Source organism: Notechis scutatus, chromosome 2 (assembly GCF_049901735.1).
Source record: "Notechis scutatus isolate UNSWTSFEM ecotype Mainland chromosome 2, rNotScu1.2, whole genome shotgun sequence".
Taxonomy (NCBI): domain Eukaryota; kingdom Metazoa; phylum Chordata; class Lepidosauria; order Squamata; family Elapidae; genus Notechis; species Notechis scutatus.
In genome coordinates, this window is record NC_142010.1 from 150,321,004 (window position 1) to 150,339,333 (window position 18,330).

Consider the following 18,330-nt stretch of genomic DNA (forward strand, 5'->3'; position numbering starts at 1 on the left):
TCTTTTGTTTCACTATTTAGCTCTGCTCCAAAAGAGCTTGACTTTGTTCAGAGGGACTTCACACACAGAGAGAGAGATGCATCAATTAGTTTTGTTTTCTCTCAGAAATTTTATTTGAAGTTTCCACTTTAACAAAGGGATACATTAACATTAACAGAGGGACACAATTGAGATCAAGGGAAGTACTAATACCACTCTATAAAGCCTTAGTAAGACCACGCCTAGAGTACTGCATCCAGTTTTGGTCACCACATTATAAAAAAGATGTTGAGACTCTAGAAAAAGTACAGAGAAGAGCAACCAGAATGATTACGGGACTGGAGGCTAAAACATACAATGAACAGTTGCAGGAACTGGGCATGGCTAGCCTAGTAAAGAGAAGGGCCAGGGGAGACATGGTAGCGGTCTTCTAATATTTGAGGGGCTGCCACAGGGAGGAAGGGGTCAAGCTATTTTCTAAAGCACCTGTAGGCCAGACAAGGAATAATGGATGGAAACTGAACAAGAAGAGATTTAACCTGGAAATAAGGAGAAACTTTCTGACAGTGAGAAGAATCAACCAATGGAACAGAAGTTGCTTTCAGAAGTTATGGGAGCGCCATCACTTGAGACTTTCAAGAAGAGATTGGACTGCCATTTGTCAGAAATGGTGTAGGGTCTCCCGCTTGAGCGGGAGGTTGGACTAGATGACCTATAAGGTCTCTTCCAACTCTGTTTATCTGTTATCTGTTATTCACTGAGCTGCGTATACCTATTTCTTCTTTCCTCTAATCCAGAACAATTTGGATAGTTTTGCTAACAGTTTCCCTTAGTTAGAATGTTTTTGTGTGCAATATTTTCACTACCATGTGCATTTTGTGTAGAATATCCATTCATCTCTATCCATCCATCCACCCATCCTCCATCCTCTGAAATTCATGCATTTCCAAATGCATATATTGGTATATTATTTTAAGAATAGATTTTTAAACCAAACCACATTACAAGTAGTCCTTGACTTACTATCACAATTGAGTCCGACCTTTCTGTTGCTAAGTAAGAAAGTTGTTAAGTAAGTTTTGTCCCTTTTTAAGACTTTTCTTGCCACAGTTGTTAAGTGAATCCCTGCAGTTGTTAAGTTAGTAATGTGGTTCTTAAGTGAATGACTTCCCCATTGACTTTGCTTGTCAGAAGGTTAGAAAAAATGATCACATTACCCTGGGACACCACAGCCGTCATAAATAGGAGCCAGTTGCCAAGTGTCTGACTTTAGATCATGTGGCCATAGAGATGCTGCAACGGTCATAAGTCTGAAAAATGATCATAAGTCACTTTTTTCAGTGCCTTTGTAACTTTGAACAGTCATTAAATGAACTGTTGTAAGTCCACGGCTACCTGTAATTTCTCTCATCCCTGCCTTGTCATATAAGACAGGGGTCTGCAACCTTGGCAACCTCTGGGAGTTGAAGTCCACACGTCTTAAAGTTGCCAAGGTTGGAGACCCCTGATATAAGAGATGTTTTCTTGAAAGCTGATATCCTGTTGCTCTCTGAACATGGCTTAGTAAAATTTATTTATTTATTTCTATTTCATATTTATAAACTGCCCATCTCCCGCAAGCAATCTGCACCAGCACAAAGTCATACAGTCAGAAGGTGGGGGGGAGCTTCATTTTCTTTGCTTGACATTCACTCCCACATATTCCTGCATGATCAGCCCAAGTATCTCCACCCTACTCTCCCTCCCTGTTTCAACATCCTCCCTTTCAGAAAATGAGTCACCATTCAGATATCACATCCTTCTCCAACTCAAAGTCCCTCGGCTGTGTTAGGGATAACATTGTTTACCCTAACTGGTTTGTGTAAAAATAATAAATATGGTATCATGGTTTGTTAGTTAAAGTGTGTGTAACTTTAACTGCAAGAAAGTAATTAAGGGTGTGGTTGTAAAAGCACTATATTAGAAGCGAGGCATTTGCAGCTCGCTCTCTCTCTGGCTAGAAGATCCCTAATTACTGGATGATTGATGACTGCGTTCTTGCTGAAACGGGGAGTGAAGAAGTGTGTTGATATTTCTCAACGGAGAGAAGAAGATAAAGAGAGATTGGACTGATTTATTGTAAGTGTACTGACATTGGCTATTCAACACGGACTTTGCAAAATAGTGTATCCCTGACAAGACTTGACTGAAATTGATATATGACTACTGGACTGTTTACATCAGTGATCCCCAACCTTTTCGACGCCGCTGCCCGGTTCCGGCATCAGCTGGGCGCCGCGCCGGTATCTGGGCGTCAACTGGGGCCGCCATCTTTTGACGAAAAAGTGCTTCCGGTGACCTCACCGGAAGCACTTTTTCGTCAAAGATGGCGGCGCCAGCGCTCCGGTGAGCTTTTTCGGTAGAAATGGCTTTCTACCGGAAAAGCTCACCGAAGCGCTTCGCCGCCATCTTTTTGATGAAAAAGTGCTTCCGTGAGCTTTCTACCCGGAAAAGCTCACCGGAAGCACTTTTTACCAAAAAGATGGTGGCGCCCAGCAACCAGCGGCTCGGTAAGGCTTGTTCCGCGGCCCGGTACCGGTCCGCGGACCGGCGGTTGGGGACCCCTGGTTTACATGACTATGCTATAATTCTTAAATGGAATAAACTATATTTTTGATAGCACAAGCGTATCTGTATTTTTACTGCGTGTTAACTAGAAAACTTATCTCACATATTTACCTGTCTTCCTATCTGACTTCGCTGTACATTCTGTTTAGTTTGTTTTCCTTAACGGGTGTTGGGGAATCCAGGCTTAACAGGCTGCATTGAGATGTCTAGCCTAGCAACTATCTGGAGGGTACTAAGCCATATCTCTGAAATCTTTCTTGCTTTCTCTTTCTCTCTCTCTTTCTTGCTCCCAGCTGATGTTTGTGTTCAAAACTCCTGGCCCCAACTCCCCAATTTGACACATGCCTGACATGGGCAAGCAACCATTTTTATTCCCTGGTGTCCATGTGGTTGCTTAGAAGAATGTAAAAGGAGAAGGCAAAAAAACAACAACCCATAGTTCATTTGACAGGTTGCTCTTCTCAACACAATTTCTTCCTCGATGACTGATATATTAATCCAATATTATATACATGTCATAAGATTGTAGAGATGTTAGACAAAGACAGGAAAAAATCCTTATCATAATACAAACATCTCAACCGGTGAATCCTTAGTCTAAGGAGACAGTATTAATGAGGTTAATTGTATGAGTGCAAAAAACAGCTTTATTTTTTTTGAACTGGGTGATTCTTGAGGTTATAATGAAAGCCTTCCTTCATGCCAGTTTACGATGAAGATTACAAATGTTCAAATATGTATAATGTAAATGTAGTCATAAAATGAATGAAATGAAATGTAATGCAGGTGGACCATCAAGAACAGAAAGAACTGAAAGAAAGGGGGGAAGGAAAGAAAAGATCTTCCTCAAATAGCCTTGTGCAAAAGTACTAAACCTTTTTTAAGAAGGTTTAAGATCACTGGTGGTTACATTATTTTTACGGTTACTATATTTTCATTTTCTCCCTCCCCAATGTGATGGTTGCTTTACAGCTGTTATTAAAATGGTTAGGCTGTTGTTTTAATTGAGGTTTTTTAGCCATCATGGGGCAAACTTTCCAATGAAAGATCCGATCAGCAGAAAGGGAGGGGAAAAAAGAGATTGGTTGGATGAAAGGGTGGCTGGACAGATAGGCAGATAAGGGAAAACTCTTCTGGCCTGGTTAGGATCTGCAGTGCAGAAACCCTTCCGCAGCCCTACTTCTTCCCAATGAAGTTGGCTGCACTCCTTCTCCAGTGCTGAATATATATATACTTGGACTATGCTAAGACAATGCTCTTCTGTGCCTCAGATCAGACCCTAGCCCAAGCTTTTTAAAATAGCTCTCAGAATCTTCACTTTCCCTCTACCTTTAAGCTTTGTCTTAAACTTACTTACTCCAGGAAGTAACTTGTGGAGAGGAGAGAAATTGTTTTAGCCAGGGAGCCTCAAATTTTGCATTACTATGGCCCCGCTCCCCACCCCAGAATGATAAAGGGGATTGTAGACATACCCATGAATAAAACCAAAGATTTGGTTGGGCAAGAAATAAATATACTCAGTAATCTGATGGGCGGTCAAGCAACGTGAAAAATAAATAAATAAACTTAACAATGAAGTTTTAACCTGTATAGTACACGGGGACCAAAAGCAAAAAATGAGTGTTGACTATCACAAAGGTGCTTTTTCAAGAGGCAACTGGACTATCTGGTTTTTCCTTGAAGACGTTTCGCTTCCCATCCAATAAGCTTCTTCAGCTCATGTTGATTCATTCTCTCTCTCTCTCTCTCTCTCTCTCTCTCTCTCTCTCTCTCTCTCTCTCTCTCTCACACACACACACACACACACACACTGCACCATCATATCCTACAGTTAGAGAATCCCTGACAGTTAGGAGATATGGCTATGACAGAGAATCCCATGGCATGGTGTTCTTCAAGGCACCATCCATGTATCTGGGTGCAATCTCCATCATGCCTCCAACAGAACTGCCAATGCAAAGCTGGTCCTATCACTGGGAAAAGTGAAGCTGCAGGGTGGGGGGAAAAAAGGTTTCTTGTAATAATTGTCATCACATTATCATCATACCCAATGGGATGGGTATGATAATAATGTGGCCAATGGGAAAAATAAATAAGGGAGAAAATGGATAGCACAACATTTGAGCTGATGGTTGCAGCTTAATAAATGTTGAGCAGGTTAGACTCAGCAAATGTTAAAAAAAACCTCCCACTTCATTGCAAATGCTGAAAACTACCCTGGCAAAAACGGAATGTATTTATTCACTCTAATAATGTTTTAATTTATTTTAAATAACCATATTTTTTAAAATAAATCTATAAACATGTATTATATTTGCTCCTAAACATTATATTTCCCCCTAAAAAGAGAACTGTCCAGTAAACCCAGGATGAATAGAAAACTGCACCTGGTTGTGACTTCTAACTGGTCTTGCACAACAATGGGTTTTAATCACCAAAACATGGTCACCCCTCCTCAAAAGGTAAAGAAAACATCCCTAGCAGCCAGGTGAATAAAGCAAGGTTAGAGGTATTATGAGCTGAGTGCAGAAGCTGCAGAAGGATTTTATGGTCTAAAAGGAAAGCAAGTTTTAGATTTATTGTGGCAGTTTTACTCCTAGGGGGAAATGCTTTGGGATTTATCACTGCCTCCAATGCCAGGAGAACCTGATCAGCGGCTCCATTTTCAACAGCCAGAAGTCCTGAACCAGATCATACAGCTCCCCTCACAGTTCCTAGGTTCCCCTTAGGGAAACTTATCATACAGTGAGAACTCCAGCACAAGGAAATTATTTTTTTTCCAACTCGGGAAGTGCCATTTAAACCTAGCAATATTGGCCAACAGTTTTGCTTTCACATTGTTTACATTGTCTAAAAAGAAATTGTGGGTGTCCAGGGATTACAGCTAAGGGAAGGATTCTATCATAGCAATAGCACTTAAGACTTATATACCACTTCACAGTGCTTTATAGCCCTCTCTAAGTGGTTTACAGAGTCCGCATATTACCCTCAACAATCTGGGTCTTCATTTTACCGACCTGGGAAGGATGGAAGGCTGAGTCAACCTTGAGCCTGGTGAGATTTGAACTGCCAAACTGCTGGTAATCGGCAGTCAGCAGAAGTAGCCTGCAGTACTGCATTCTAACCACTGCACCACCACGGCGCTTATGATCAAATTCTACCTGAACTTCTGGCTTGCTTGGAGATTAGGGGAAAAATATTCAGGTGCTCTGAGACGAAACTATAGGTGAATTTGATAAACTGCGAGTTTTGCTGGATTGTTTTGAGTGTCAGTTTTTGAACAAAGCCTTATTAACACATGGATTTTGATTTATTTATATATTACTTTGGCTTATATTCAACCACATTTCCAAAAAATAGTGGAGTAGACTATAAGTGCACCTAAAGGAAGAACTTTTATATATCCTCATTTTAAACAGAAAACCTTTCCTGGGCATGCATGTGTCAGTGATTTTAAATGAAATATCCAGAGTGGGGGGTTTAACTTTTAACTTTTAATCTGTCTCAGAATAGCAATTCTTAGTTGGTACTAGAATGGGACTTGAACCCAACTCCATTCTATGTTTGCCTTCTTCTGTTTGTAGGCTGTAGCCATCCCAAGATCACAAGAAGACAGCAAGCCAACATGGAGTCTACTTACTTTCCTCTGTTTTGGTTCTTGTCACTATGGGCCTTGGGATCCAGCCCAGGCTGGGTGCATAGCCAAGCAGCCACCCAGCCACATTCAATCAAGATAGAAGGAGACATCACTCTCGGAGGCCTGTTCCCTGTGCATTCCCGTGGCCCAGCTGGAGTACCTTGTGGGGAGGTGAAGAAGGAAAAGGGGATCCATCGGATGGAAGCCATGCTTTATGCTCTGGATCAGATCAACAGTGACCCTGATCTGCTTCCCAACATAACTTTGGGGGCCCGTATCCTGGATACCTGCTCTCGTGACACCTACGCCTTGGAACAGTCGTTGACTTTTGTCCAGGCTCTGATTCAGAAGGACACTTCCGATGTGCGCTGCTCCAATGGGGAGCCCCCTATCATTGCCAAACCAGAGCGTGTGGTGGCTGTCATTGGGGCCTCTGCCAGCTCAGTCTCTATTATGGTGGCCAACGTCCTTCGCCTCTTTGCTGTAAGTAGAAGACAGGCCTTTCACATGACATCACTTGGGGGAAGGAGGTTGAACAGCAAAGAGACGATAGCAGCTATGCCTTCCTAGGGAAGATCTGGATTCCGGTCTCAGGAGATGGTATTTAAGATGGCATACTTCCTTAAAGGGTGCATTTGCTAAGTCAGTGCCTGTTTGAGGGGATACTGCCGGGCACTCAACTGTAGTTATATAGAAAAAAATGAAGTGTAACATTCAAAGCATAAAAAAATATCTGTAGGAAAAATAAATTATTTTCATCAATAAAGATAGAAAGAGCTGGGTAAGCTGAGCCTGGAGAACATAGAGGATATGATAGCATCATCAAGAACTAGAAAGGACCACATAGTATAGTATTTCTCCATTGTGGAAATTTCCAGATGGGTTGGACATTGTGACTTCCAAAATTCCCCAGCCAACATAACCACTGCTGAAAATTCTGGGTCTTACACAAGATAGATTCCATTGGAACTATGGGTGGGAGAACCTCCCTAAGACTAATTCAGCCACAGAGCCAACTACCCAAAGACATGCTGCTGGTTTCCCCTTCATTGGATGAGTTCCAAGAGAAGCTAAATAGCTATCTATCTGGGATGTTTTGATTTGGATTGCTGTAGGGAGCAAAGTGTTAAATTCAGTCACTTCAAAGAGCCCTTCCAACTCAGAATGGCTACAACTTTATAATTAACAAGAAGTTTATTTAAATGATCTTAACAGTTAGCAATTGCTGACTATTAGCAATATTTGAGGCCAACTATTTTTTAAATGATTGGGTATCATCTGCCTTTCACTTCATTTACATTCTATTTGGCATGATGCATTTAAAAAGCGTTTTGAGCATAAGAAATGCTTAGGAACCCAGCAACGGCTCAATAGTTTATAGCATCCTAAACCATAATGTGGTTTCATTTGAGCCCCACTGTTTGCAGCAAGGAAGCTCTGCATACACACAAAAGCTTTCAGAGGAGATAAAACCTTGCGGAAGCCTTCTTGTCCAAGACTTTTCCCCACTGGTGAGCATCACATTGTATCCATGGAGACCAGATCTCTACGGAAGTTATGGAAGGGTAGGCGCTCAATGAGCTGCTCATTGTGGTTTTGGGTGGTTTGGGTGGTTTTACTCTACAAGCCAGCACATTGCCTGAATAGAGCTACTGCTAAAGATTGTGCTCAAACCAGTTGGCTTTGTCATCTTTTCTTGTGCTCATATGCACACTTTTTAAATGCATCCTGCAGCTGGCCCTGAGTAACTCTGAAGTCCCCACCAAATTAAGTAAGGGAATGTTTACCAGAGAAGGGGACATTTTACAGTACATCCTGGAATTATTTCTTTCTGGAGATGTGTTGCATGCTATGCCTATAGGCTAGCAATGATTTTTTTAAAAAATACTTCTAATATTTTAAAAGTGATAGTATTTTTAATATTTCTTGGCCTTTAACATTTTGTGATTTAACTTTTGAACCCACTGCTGCTTTTTTTGTTAAGATATTGTGAATATATGTGTGTGTGTGTGTGTGTGTGTGTGTGTGTGTGTGTGTGTGTATTTTTGTTTTAATGCAGGTAGTTTTAAATGTTTTATCTAGTTTTGTTCTGTCTTTGTGATTGTTTTTGGAAATTTGTATTTTAACTTTTTGAATAAAATAAAATCTAAGCCAGAGAGGGAAAGAAAGAAAGAAAAAGAAAATAAGATATTGTGAAAATGGATCTAAGATATTTGTACAAGGAAAAATTTGTCACCTAGTTATGGTAATTACTTTGTGTTCGTGACTATTAATGGGAGCCATACTACATGCCATCAATCAGTCGACAAGGAAGCTTAAGCCTCACCCAGGTCATTACTACCCATCTCTTAAAAGCGTTTTTGCTTTGTAACAAAAAAGCTACCATTTAGCCCTAATATTGTGTCAGTACTGGGAGGATTGGCTAAAACACAATGGATTAAAATAAAAATAGGGAGGACACGATGTGAGCTCGGTGAGCCTTTGATGGTGCAGTACAGAAATATATTTACAAAAGAAATAGGACTAAATGGATAAGGAAGGGCTGGAGAGGAAGATCCCTGGCATAAGTCAAGGATGAAGGCTAAGGATAACAACACACCACTTCTAACCCATGATTTTCTTCCACTTCTGCAGATTCCCCAGATAAGCTATGCGTCCACAGCACCGGAGCTCAGTGACAATAACCGCTATGATTATTTCTCCCGCGTGGTGCCTCCTGACTCTTACCAAGCTCAAGCTATGTTAGACATTGTTAAAGCGCTAGGCTGGAATTATGTCTCCACCTTGGCCTCTGAGGGCAACTATGGCGAGAGTGGGGTCGATGCCTTTGTGCAGATTTCCCGGGAAGCCGGTAAGAGGTGCTGAGCAATGTCTGAAACTGATGGATGGGAATCAGTAAAGCTGCTAATTCCCAGGAAAAAACAGCCCAGGATCTTAGACAAATGAAAGCTGCTTCCTGTGGTTCCATATGCAGGGAAAGGCACTCTGCATGGGATCAGAGATTGGCAGCCTGAAAATGCAATGAAAAAGAAAAAGCTCCACACCTGAATCCTAGGCCAGGTCCTCACTGGAACAAATGGGCCTTTGATTGTGGAGTAGCTGTGCTGTGGATTGCTGCCAATGGAGGAGGCGAGGGCATAGACGGACATGCTGATGGTCCAGACATGATGGAATGTGAGATTATGGCAGCTCAACACAGCAAATCACATGCAACATAAACCATTTCTTCCATATCTATTGTTCAATAGCTGGGCCACCCTCATCACATTTTTAATCTAAAGTAAAATGGAGTTGGAGATTTGGGGTGCAGTATGTCTTCTGCTATCTTAGCCTCTACGTCATTGCGTGAACTCAGAAATATGGTTATTGGCCAAGTTATGGAGATACGGGCAGTTGAGTTTGGTTAACATGGGCTGAGATTTTGTACACGTGTGAACCTGACAAGTCTGTGAGATTTTGCTCTTTTCAGGCCCATGACTGATCTCTACTGACTGATATCAGTAGTGAATCACTTCTGTATTGTTACCAAAATATTTACAAGGGCATACAATATTAGTCATCAAGAGTCAAGGTTAATTCAAGGAAGATTCTATTTTTACCTCTTACGTACACAAGCCACTAATTTCTGAGAATTCCTCTTTTTCCCAAATTATTTTTAGGAATAAACTAGTGGTTTTCACACTCTCTGTTGGCAGCAAGTACTTTGTAGGCTTATTTGGTGTGCAGGTCCTTTTCCTCCCCCCACAGTGAGCATAGTAGAAAATTTCAGGGATAAAAGCTAATACAGTAGGACCTTGGTACTCAACTGCTTTGAAACTCATCGGATTTGGTACTCAACTCATTTTGACGTGAAAATTTTGCCCCGGTACACATTGTTTGTTTGGTACTCAACTCTCAAGCAAGAATCTGTCGGTGTTGGCTACCTTGTGACTTACTACATTATTCCTAATGGGAAAAATTTGTTCAGTATTCATTATTTTTGATACTCATTGCGCCTCCCAGAACCAATTAATGAGGAGTACCAAAGTACCACTGTCTTCATGTGTTAGGTCTGTAATTTCCAAATTCCTAACCAGCAAGGCTGGGCTGCATGAGTATTCAGGAAATAGTAGTAGAATAGTCATTCACGGATAGCTTTCTGTTTGGTAGTATATGCACTCTGAAATTCATGAGTTATGTACTCATACATCTTTCAGCTGCCTATTGAAGATACATCTTTTCACGCAGGCATTTCCTGTATGAATGTTGTCCAAAAGACAAGGGGATCAGTGGTGGAATTCAATTTTATTTTACTACTGGTTCTGTGGGTATGGCTTGGTGGGGGTGGCAGGGGAAGGATACTGTAAAATCTCCAGTCAGAGGTGGTATTTGCCGGTTCTCCGAACTACTCAAAATTTCCGCTACCGGTTCTGCAGAAATGGTCAGAACCTGCTGAATACCACCTCTGGAGGGGATGTTGAAAAACTCAAGCTGGCTGTTGTAACCTTGGGATCAAACATTCCATTCTAAATTGCTTTGAGATTTGCAATAATATGAAGTGGCATATTAGTAACAGGGGATCCCTGTATATCGTACAAGGAATGCCTGGGTGAAAAGATAGATGTTCAATAGGAACTGAAAGATGTGTGAGTAGTACATACCTCATGAATTTCAGAGTGCAGGTGCTACAAGGAGAAAACTACCCATGAAGGACTGTAAGATGACACCTAGCAGTCCAGGCACATAGAGTACATGTTCTACCTGTATTGGTTTGAGTTGTTTAGGTTGGGGGATTCTTTAGGTTGGGGAAAGGGGGCAGTTTTTATTCTGGTACCTGTCTCAGTAACTTAAATAGACTTTAGAAAGGAATGTCATATTTTCCTTCTTGATGAACTGGAAAAATCTGGTCTGGATGATTGACTACCAGATGGATTCAAGGTACAACAACCATCACCAACTTGTATCCTTTAGGGGTTTATGCCCACAGGGAGGATGCAACGGAATATCTCAAGGTTCTGTCCTGAGCCCACTAAGTTTTCATAAATGGCTTAGATGATGGAGTAGAAGGCATGTTTATAAAATATGTGGATGACACAAAGCTTACGGGGAAGGGGATTGCTAATATCTCTGAAGACAGACTCAAAATCTAAAAGGATCTTGATAAAAGTATTTTGATAAACAAGATCCAAAACAAGATCCAAATGTTGTTCAGCATTGGGTAATATTTGGATCTGCATATTTGGTACAGGATGGATGGTGCCTGGCTTAGCAGTAGTGAGAAAGATTGGGGGGCGGGGTTGTCGTTGGTTGATAGGCTACAGATTAAGAATGAGTCAACAATGTGCTGCAGATACCAAAAAAGCCAAAGCAGTTTTGGGCTGCATCAATGGAGGTCTAGTGCAGGGGTGGGGTTCAAGTTTTTTAACAACTTGTTTTGTGGGCGTGGCTTAGTTGGTGGGCGTGGCTTGGTGTCATGTTATTGGCTGGGCGTGGCCAACTCAACATCACTCACATCGAGGCACACTCTCCTTGCCTGGCGTCTCGTGACTGTGGGGATGCTGCAATAGTCATAAGTGTGAAAAACAGTCATAAGTCACTTCTTTCAGTGCCATTGTAACTTTGAATGGTCACTCCACACAAGTAGAGTACCAGCAAAGGAGGGGGAAAAAACTCCAGAGAAGTTCCAGAGACAGGAAGTCTAGTCCTGCCAAGAATGTAATAAGGGTTAATGGAGAGGCAGTTTCTGTAAGCAACACCAGAATGTTTCCTTCCTGCCTTCCTTACAGGATTAGGCCAGTAATTTCTTCTAACAACTGGTTCTCCGAACTCTTTAGAATGTTAACAACTGGTTCTAGCGAATAGGGGTGAACGTGTAGAATCCCACCCCTGGTCTAGTGTCAAAATCACACAAAGTGATAGCACCCCTCCATGCTGCACTGGTCAGACCACACCTGGAATGCTGTGTCCAGTTCTGATCACTGCAATACAAAAAAAGAGGTTGAGGACCTGGAAGGACTGTAGAGAAAAGCAACACAGGAAGTAAGGGGTTCAGAAGCAAAATTCTATGAAGAGGAGTTAAAGGAACTTGGTATGCTTAGCTTAAAGAAGAGAAGGCTAAGGGGAGACATGATAGCAGTCTTCCAATATAAGAAAGGATGTCACAAGGAAGAGAGAAGAGAGTTCTCTCTAGCACCTGAGACTAAGACAGGAACCAATGGGTAGAGTGTTATAGTAAGCAATCAAAACTTGAACTGAGGAAGAATTTCCTGACTGTGAGAGCTAAGCCGTGGAACAGCCATTTCTCCAAAATGGTATGAGATTCGTCTGCCCTGCATGGCAGCTTGGAGAGAGTATTAATCCTCTTCCAATCCACACCTTACTCTCTTTAAATCCCTTCCTCTCCTCCCAGAGCCCTCATTTTATCTCGGAATAAAGAAAAGCATGGGGGATATGTCAGACCCCATTTGCAATACTGTGTCCAGTTCTAGAGACCTCACTTAAAAAAAGATATTGATAAGATTGAGCAAGTTCAGAAATAGGCAAGACAAATGGTGCATTGGAGAAATGGCATATGTGCATCGTGGAAGACAGAAGGAAAGTAGAGGAGGACATGACTGAAAACTTTAAATACATTAAAGGTGTGAATAAGGTTCCAGAAGGCAGTATTTTCAATATTAAGTAAAAATCAAGCACAGGGCGGGGGCATAACCACAAACTGACAGGAGGGGATTTCAAAAGTAACGTTAGGAACTATTACTTCACAGAAAAGAGTAGCGAAACTTTGGAACCAACTTCCAGCACAGATAGTTGGTCAATTATCGATTGCTGAGTTCAAAACATGCTTGGGATAAACACATGTCCAAATAAATAATAATAATAATAAATAATTAAAAAGAAAAGAAAAATAATAAGAAAAAATAATCATCAGGCAGATTTAATGGACCCCTGGGCCTTTTTCTGCAGTCAGTTTTCTCTGTTTCTATATATGGTGCATCTAATGTAGCTTAGACCACAAGAAGTTCTGAAAAGCTTCTAGTGAAGATGAAGCTTTCTTGAACCCATTTTAAGAACTTTGGGTTGTGCACAGAACTACGAAACATCAGCAAAGTATCAGGCCAGAAAGACTGAGTAGTTCAAAATAATCTTCTTTGGGACTGAAGAGCAGAATAGAAACAAAGGAAGGGGTCTTATTCCAGATCAGATAACTTGCCAAGGTAGACCAGGGTTCTTTGTTACTCAAAGCAACAGTCAGCCTTTGGGACATCATGTCAGGCCCCATGAGACCTCACCACAATCTGCAACCAAGTTTTCCCAATCATTTCCTAAAGCTTTTTTTCCTACCTGGCAGGTGGAGTGTGCATTGCCCAGTCCATCAAGATCCCACGAGAACCCAAGCCAGGAGAGTTTAACAAAATGATCAAGAGACTAATGGAGACTCCCAATGCCCGCGGCATCATCATTTTTGCCAACGAGGATGACATCAAGTAAATGTGCCATCTGCTTTTTTGTCTTTTGTACATTTGTGTTCTGCCTTCCTTCCAAGAGTTCCTCTGTTTCATCCTGACAACACCTAGTACAGTGAGTTAATCTGGTCCAAAATTATCAAGCGAACAGGATGACTAAATTATTTTCAGCTTAGTATGATGTGCAAATGAAAGCTATTCAGGGAATGATTAAATTAAACTAAATTGAAAGTATGGCTTGTTTTTAGCTTGCCTAGTTCAACTGATGTGCAAGTATGTGGTTTGTTTATGGTCCCTAGTTAGGTCTGGTTGGATTTTGTGGTCCATCCAAATCTCTAATCAATCCAGAGAGGTACACAATAGGAGCAGCTAAAAAGCAGTAAATTCAAATCCAGAATTAACTAAACAGTGATTAATTCATCCATGAGTTTTACGCTAGATCAAAATACTATGATCAAAACACATCATGCAGGGAGTAGGCAATTTCAAATCCACATTTAGCCTACCAGCTCCTATTTTCTAACTCCCAGATCACAGCAGATCATTCTCTGAAATCTGTCAACAAAATCACTCCTTTACAGCTGCATAATTTTCATAAAATATTAAATCTGTCTTTAACCTGTACTAGGTTTAACATACTCCCACAACCTTCTACACACCACCATCTCCCAATGTCTTTCCATCATTAGATATGTCTCTTGTTTCCCCCATAAATGTATTTTTAAAAAATGCTGGCCATCTCCAAAGCTAGGAATAAAAAGGTGTCTATTTCTGGCTCAGCACAGCAGGTAATAGTATTTAGTCCTAGCCTAGCATCAGCTATATGGGGGCTTATAGCTGCAGTTCCGAATTCACTAGTTACACTTTCCCTGTGGTTGAGGTGCAGCAGTCTCCACTCAGTCTTGAGTTAGCAGAAGACTATTTCGGTATGAAAGTTGTTGTCCCCACTGAAGATCCCTACCCTGCTTTAGTGTTTTAGTTCCCAGTCATTGCCAGTCCCTTGGCTTTCCTATGTAAAGTTAGATAGCCTAAGACAGTGGCCCCCAACCTTTTTTGTCCCACGGCCCGGTACCGGCATCACAAAATGATCCACGGCCCGGTACCGGCATCAGCATGCACGACCAAGGCAAGGCGAGTCGAGCGACCGGCCAGCCAGCCGTCCCCTGCTTCTCCCCGCCACCTTCAACTCCTCCTTTGTACCTCTGTCGATGGGCTTTTCGGGCTCTTTCTTAATCTCCTCCTAACGCGAGACTCCATCGCCATCGGGACGGCTCTTCATTCGAAGCCGCCCCCCACAACAAAACTAAGGCACGAGGATTCCTTCAGCGCCCAAACGCCGCTTTCCAACCGACGACTGACAAGCTCACCCAAGCTCACCCGGAAGCACTTTCTCAAGCGCCGTCGAAACACCCACTTCTTTGCGGCCCGGTAAAAAATGATCCACGGACCGGTACCGGTCCGGGGCCCGGTGGTTGGGGACCACTGGCCTAAGAGATCATACAGATCTTTATTTATTTATTTATTTATTTATTTATTTATTTATTTATTTATTTATTTATTTATATTTATTTATTTGTTTGTTTATTTATTTATTTGTTTGTTTATTTATTTATTTGTTTATTTTTGTCAATTGCTTACAAGATAATAGGTATAAGTAAAAACATAGTTATGAATACATGGATACATATAAGAAAAGTAAAAATAAAAGAAACAATAGGACAGGGATGGTAGGCACGTTGGTGCGCTTATGCATGCCCCCAACAGACCTCTTAGGAAAGGGGTGAGGAAATCTTGAGGCTTTCCTGGCATCAGTTGGAATAAGGAGCAAAACACTGGTATTGTCATGCCCCTGTCGGAATCTGATTCGGAGGAGGAGACCGAACAACTGACAGGGAGTGGGAGTGTGGCTCCATTGGCTGTGAAGAAACTGGGGAAGGGCAAAGTCCGGCTGGGCAGAGCAGGGGAGAGGTAGAGCAAGGGAGAGGGAATTCAGAGGAAGACCCAGGCCCACCCCCTCTTCATCCTAGGGCACGCAGGGAGGAACGGAGAAGGGAGCAACATGAGTTGCATGGCTTACTGGGGAGGAAAGGGCCCTGATTCTCTTCATTAGCTGCAGCTGGGAACACAGTGTTTAAAAGGGAAGCTGCTGCAGCAAGGTGTTGGGAGGAAATTGTGAATTTATCTGGTATTGTCCTGGCTTATCTGTGTTCCTGGAGTCTTCCCAACTGTGTGAGTTTTGCCATGCTTTCAAGTCTGAAAGTCCTTATCCTGCTCTGTCAAGTAAATTACTGCAGCTCGGTTTGTTTGGATTTTTAGTTACGGTCTATATGTAGCTTGTTTTGGACTGAATTTTCTCCAGTTAAAGGCTAGGAGAGTTTTTCTCCAGCCAAGGGTAACCTGGACATTGGGGGCACAGTTGGAGATAATAAAGGGACTCTTCTTGCTTATTTGACTGTGTTGCCTTTGTGCCACGCCCTGGGTAATCACAGGTATGGCTAATGTAGACTCAAGTCTATCTCACACAACATCATAGGGACTCAGCAAAAAAGTTGATTGACAAGGCATGTTTTATCTTGCTTAAGGGGTTAGTCATGAATACCTCTCATTTTTTATTTTGGTCAAGTTTTTTTATTTTATATTACATATACTTAACTCTCATTTTTTCATTGCACCCCTGCAGACGAGTTCTGGAAGCCGCCCGTTTTGCCAATCTGACAGGCCAGTTCCTCTGGGTAGGTTCCGACAGCTGGGGCTCCAAGATCTCCCCCATTCTGATGCAAGAGGAAGTGGCGGAAGGAGCAGTGACCATCTTACCCAAAAGAGCCTCGGTTGAAGGTAACAAAAGCTTAGAGGAGAGCAACAGTGTTCGGTTTGGGAGAATGGGGAGAAACACAAAATGGCTGAGGTCACATGACACAGCTGGTCCACTCTGCCATGACTCTAAGATTCACTTCCCTTCCTGAGACCTAATTGAAAATGACCAGCATTGCCCTGGGCAAACTGGTGACAGATATCCCCCAGAATGAATGTCATTTCTGCATTTGTTATTCTTCTGAAAAGACAGGGTTGTCTTTTCTACCAACCTCCATCCTTTTTCTGTCTGTTTCATTACCCCTATATTACTGAATGCATGGAAAGTAAAACAATGGGTGACAGGGAACTCCTATTAACACCCATTTTGCAGGATCATCTATGTTGAACACTAGAGGAAAGTTTAACAATGACTAGGGATCAGAACCATAAAAATCATAGACACCAGTAGGTGGCAGAAAAGTAACTCTTGCTGCTGATGGCAAGTTAGAAATAGAGATCCTTAATTTTTTTTAAATTTATTTATTTATTTATTTAGTCAAGCAATTATAAGATTACAAGTATAAGTATAGACATAGTTTTGAGTACATGAAATTGATACATATAGGAAAAATAAAAAGAAACAATAGGACAGGGACAGTAGGCACGTTGGTGCGCTTATGCACGCCCCCTACAGACCTCTTAGGAAAGGAGTGAGGTCAATAGTAGACAGTCTAAGGTTAAAGTTTTTGGGGTTTGGGGAAGAAACCACAGAGTCAGGTAGAGTATTCCAGACATTGACCACTCTGTTGCTGAAGTCGTATTTCCTGCAATTAAGTTTGGTGCGGTTTACCTTGAGTTTGTATCTATCGTGTGCTCTTGTGTTGTTATGGTTGAAGCTGAAGTATTCATTGACAGGTAGGACATTGCAATATAGAATTTTATATACTATACTTAGATCAGACCGAAGGCGGCGTAGTTCTAGGTTTTCTAGGTCTAGAATTTCAAGTCTGGTGGCATAAGGTATTCTGCAACGAGTAGAGGAGTGGAGAACTCTTCTTGTGAAATATTTCTGGACTTTCTCTATTGTGTTAATATCAGATACGTAATGTGGGTTCCAGACTGATGAGCTGTATTCAAGTATTGGTCTAGCAAATGTTTTGTATGCCCTAGTTAGTACTGTAGTATTACCAGAGAAAAAGCTACGTAGGTTAACAACTCTTAACGCCTTTTTGGCTATGTAGTTACAGTGGGCTCTAGCACTTAGGTCATTAGAAATGAGTACTCCAAGGTCCCTTACAGAGTTTGGCTCATCAACAGGGTCTTGACTATTCAGCTTGTATTTTATTTTCTGAATTTCTTTTTGCCAATATGTAAGACGGAGCATTTATTTGTTGAGATTTGAAGTTAATCTCAGGGTACATGGACAGACTCAAGTACGGTTTTAACTGGGAAACTGTAAGCATCTTAGACTAAGCTAAATCTAAAACCGCCAGGAATTTCTGGAAGCTTGGCATTCAAGCAAATCAGCCATCAACAGACACATAGAAATAAGCCACATTTGTACTCGTTGAAGAGAGACAATAATAAGGTTAAGAAAGAAACAAAAAGACCAGAAACACATCCTCTGCAGCAGCCTACACTCATAGAAGTAGGGATGAACAATAATCATGCAGTAAACAATACCCTAATTAAGGAACTATCAAGGAGAAAACCACATCAACAGCACTAGGAGGGCAAGCTACTGTAATTAAACAGGGAGCAAACCCCATACTCAGTAGCACTGAAGGTAATGAAACATCTACATTTAAGCAAACTACTACTACAAGCTCAGAGGATTCCATAATTAGAGCTTTGCTACCCAATATGGTGGCC

General features: G+C 41.6%; 1 protein-coding gene across 1 annotated transcript in view; it reads left to right on the forward strand.

Annotated features, from left to right (window-relative positions):
• The window catches only part of LOC113417826 (metabotropic glutamate receptor 6-like), a 58,634-nt gene that overhangs the window by 16,142 nt on the left and 24,162 nt on the right, over positions 1-18,330 (forward strand). Inside the window, exons 2-5 of the mRNA XM_087956702.1 lie at positions 6,171-6,706; positions 8,858-9,074; positions 13,551-13,686; positions 16,346-16,500. Coding sequence (XP_087812828.1) covers positions 6,212-6,706; positions 8,858-9,074; positions 13,551-13,686; positions 16,346-16,500 — 1,003 coding nt within the window. The 5' untranslated portion in view covers positions 6,171-6,211. The remainder of the gene's footprint in view (positions 1-6,170; positions 6,707-8,857; positions 9,075-13,550; positions 13,687-16,345; positions 16,501-18,330) is intronic.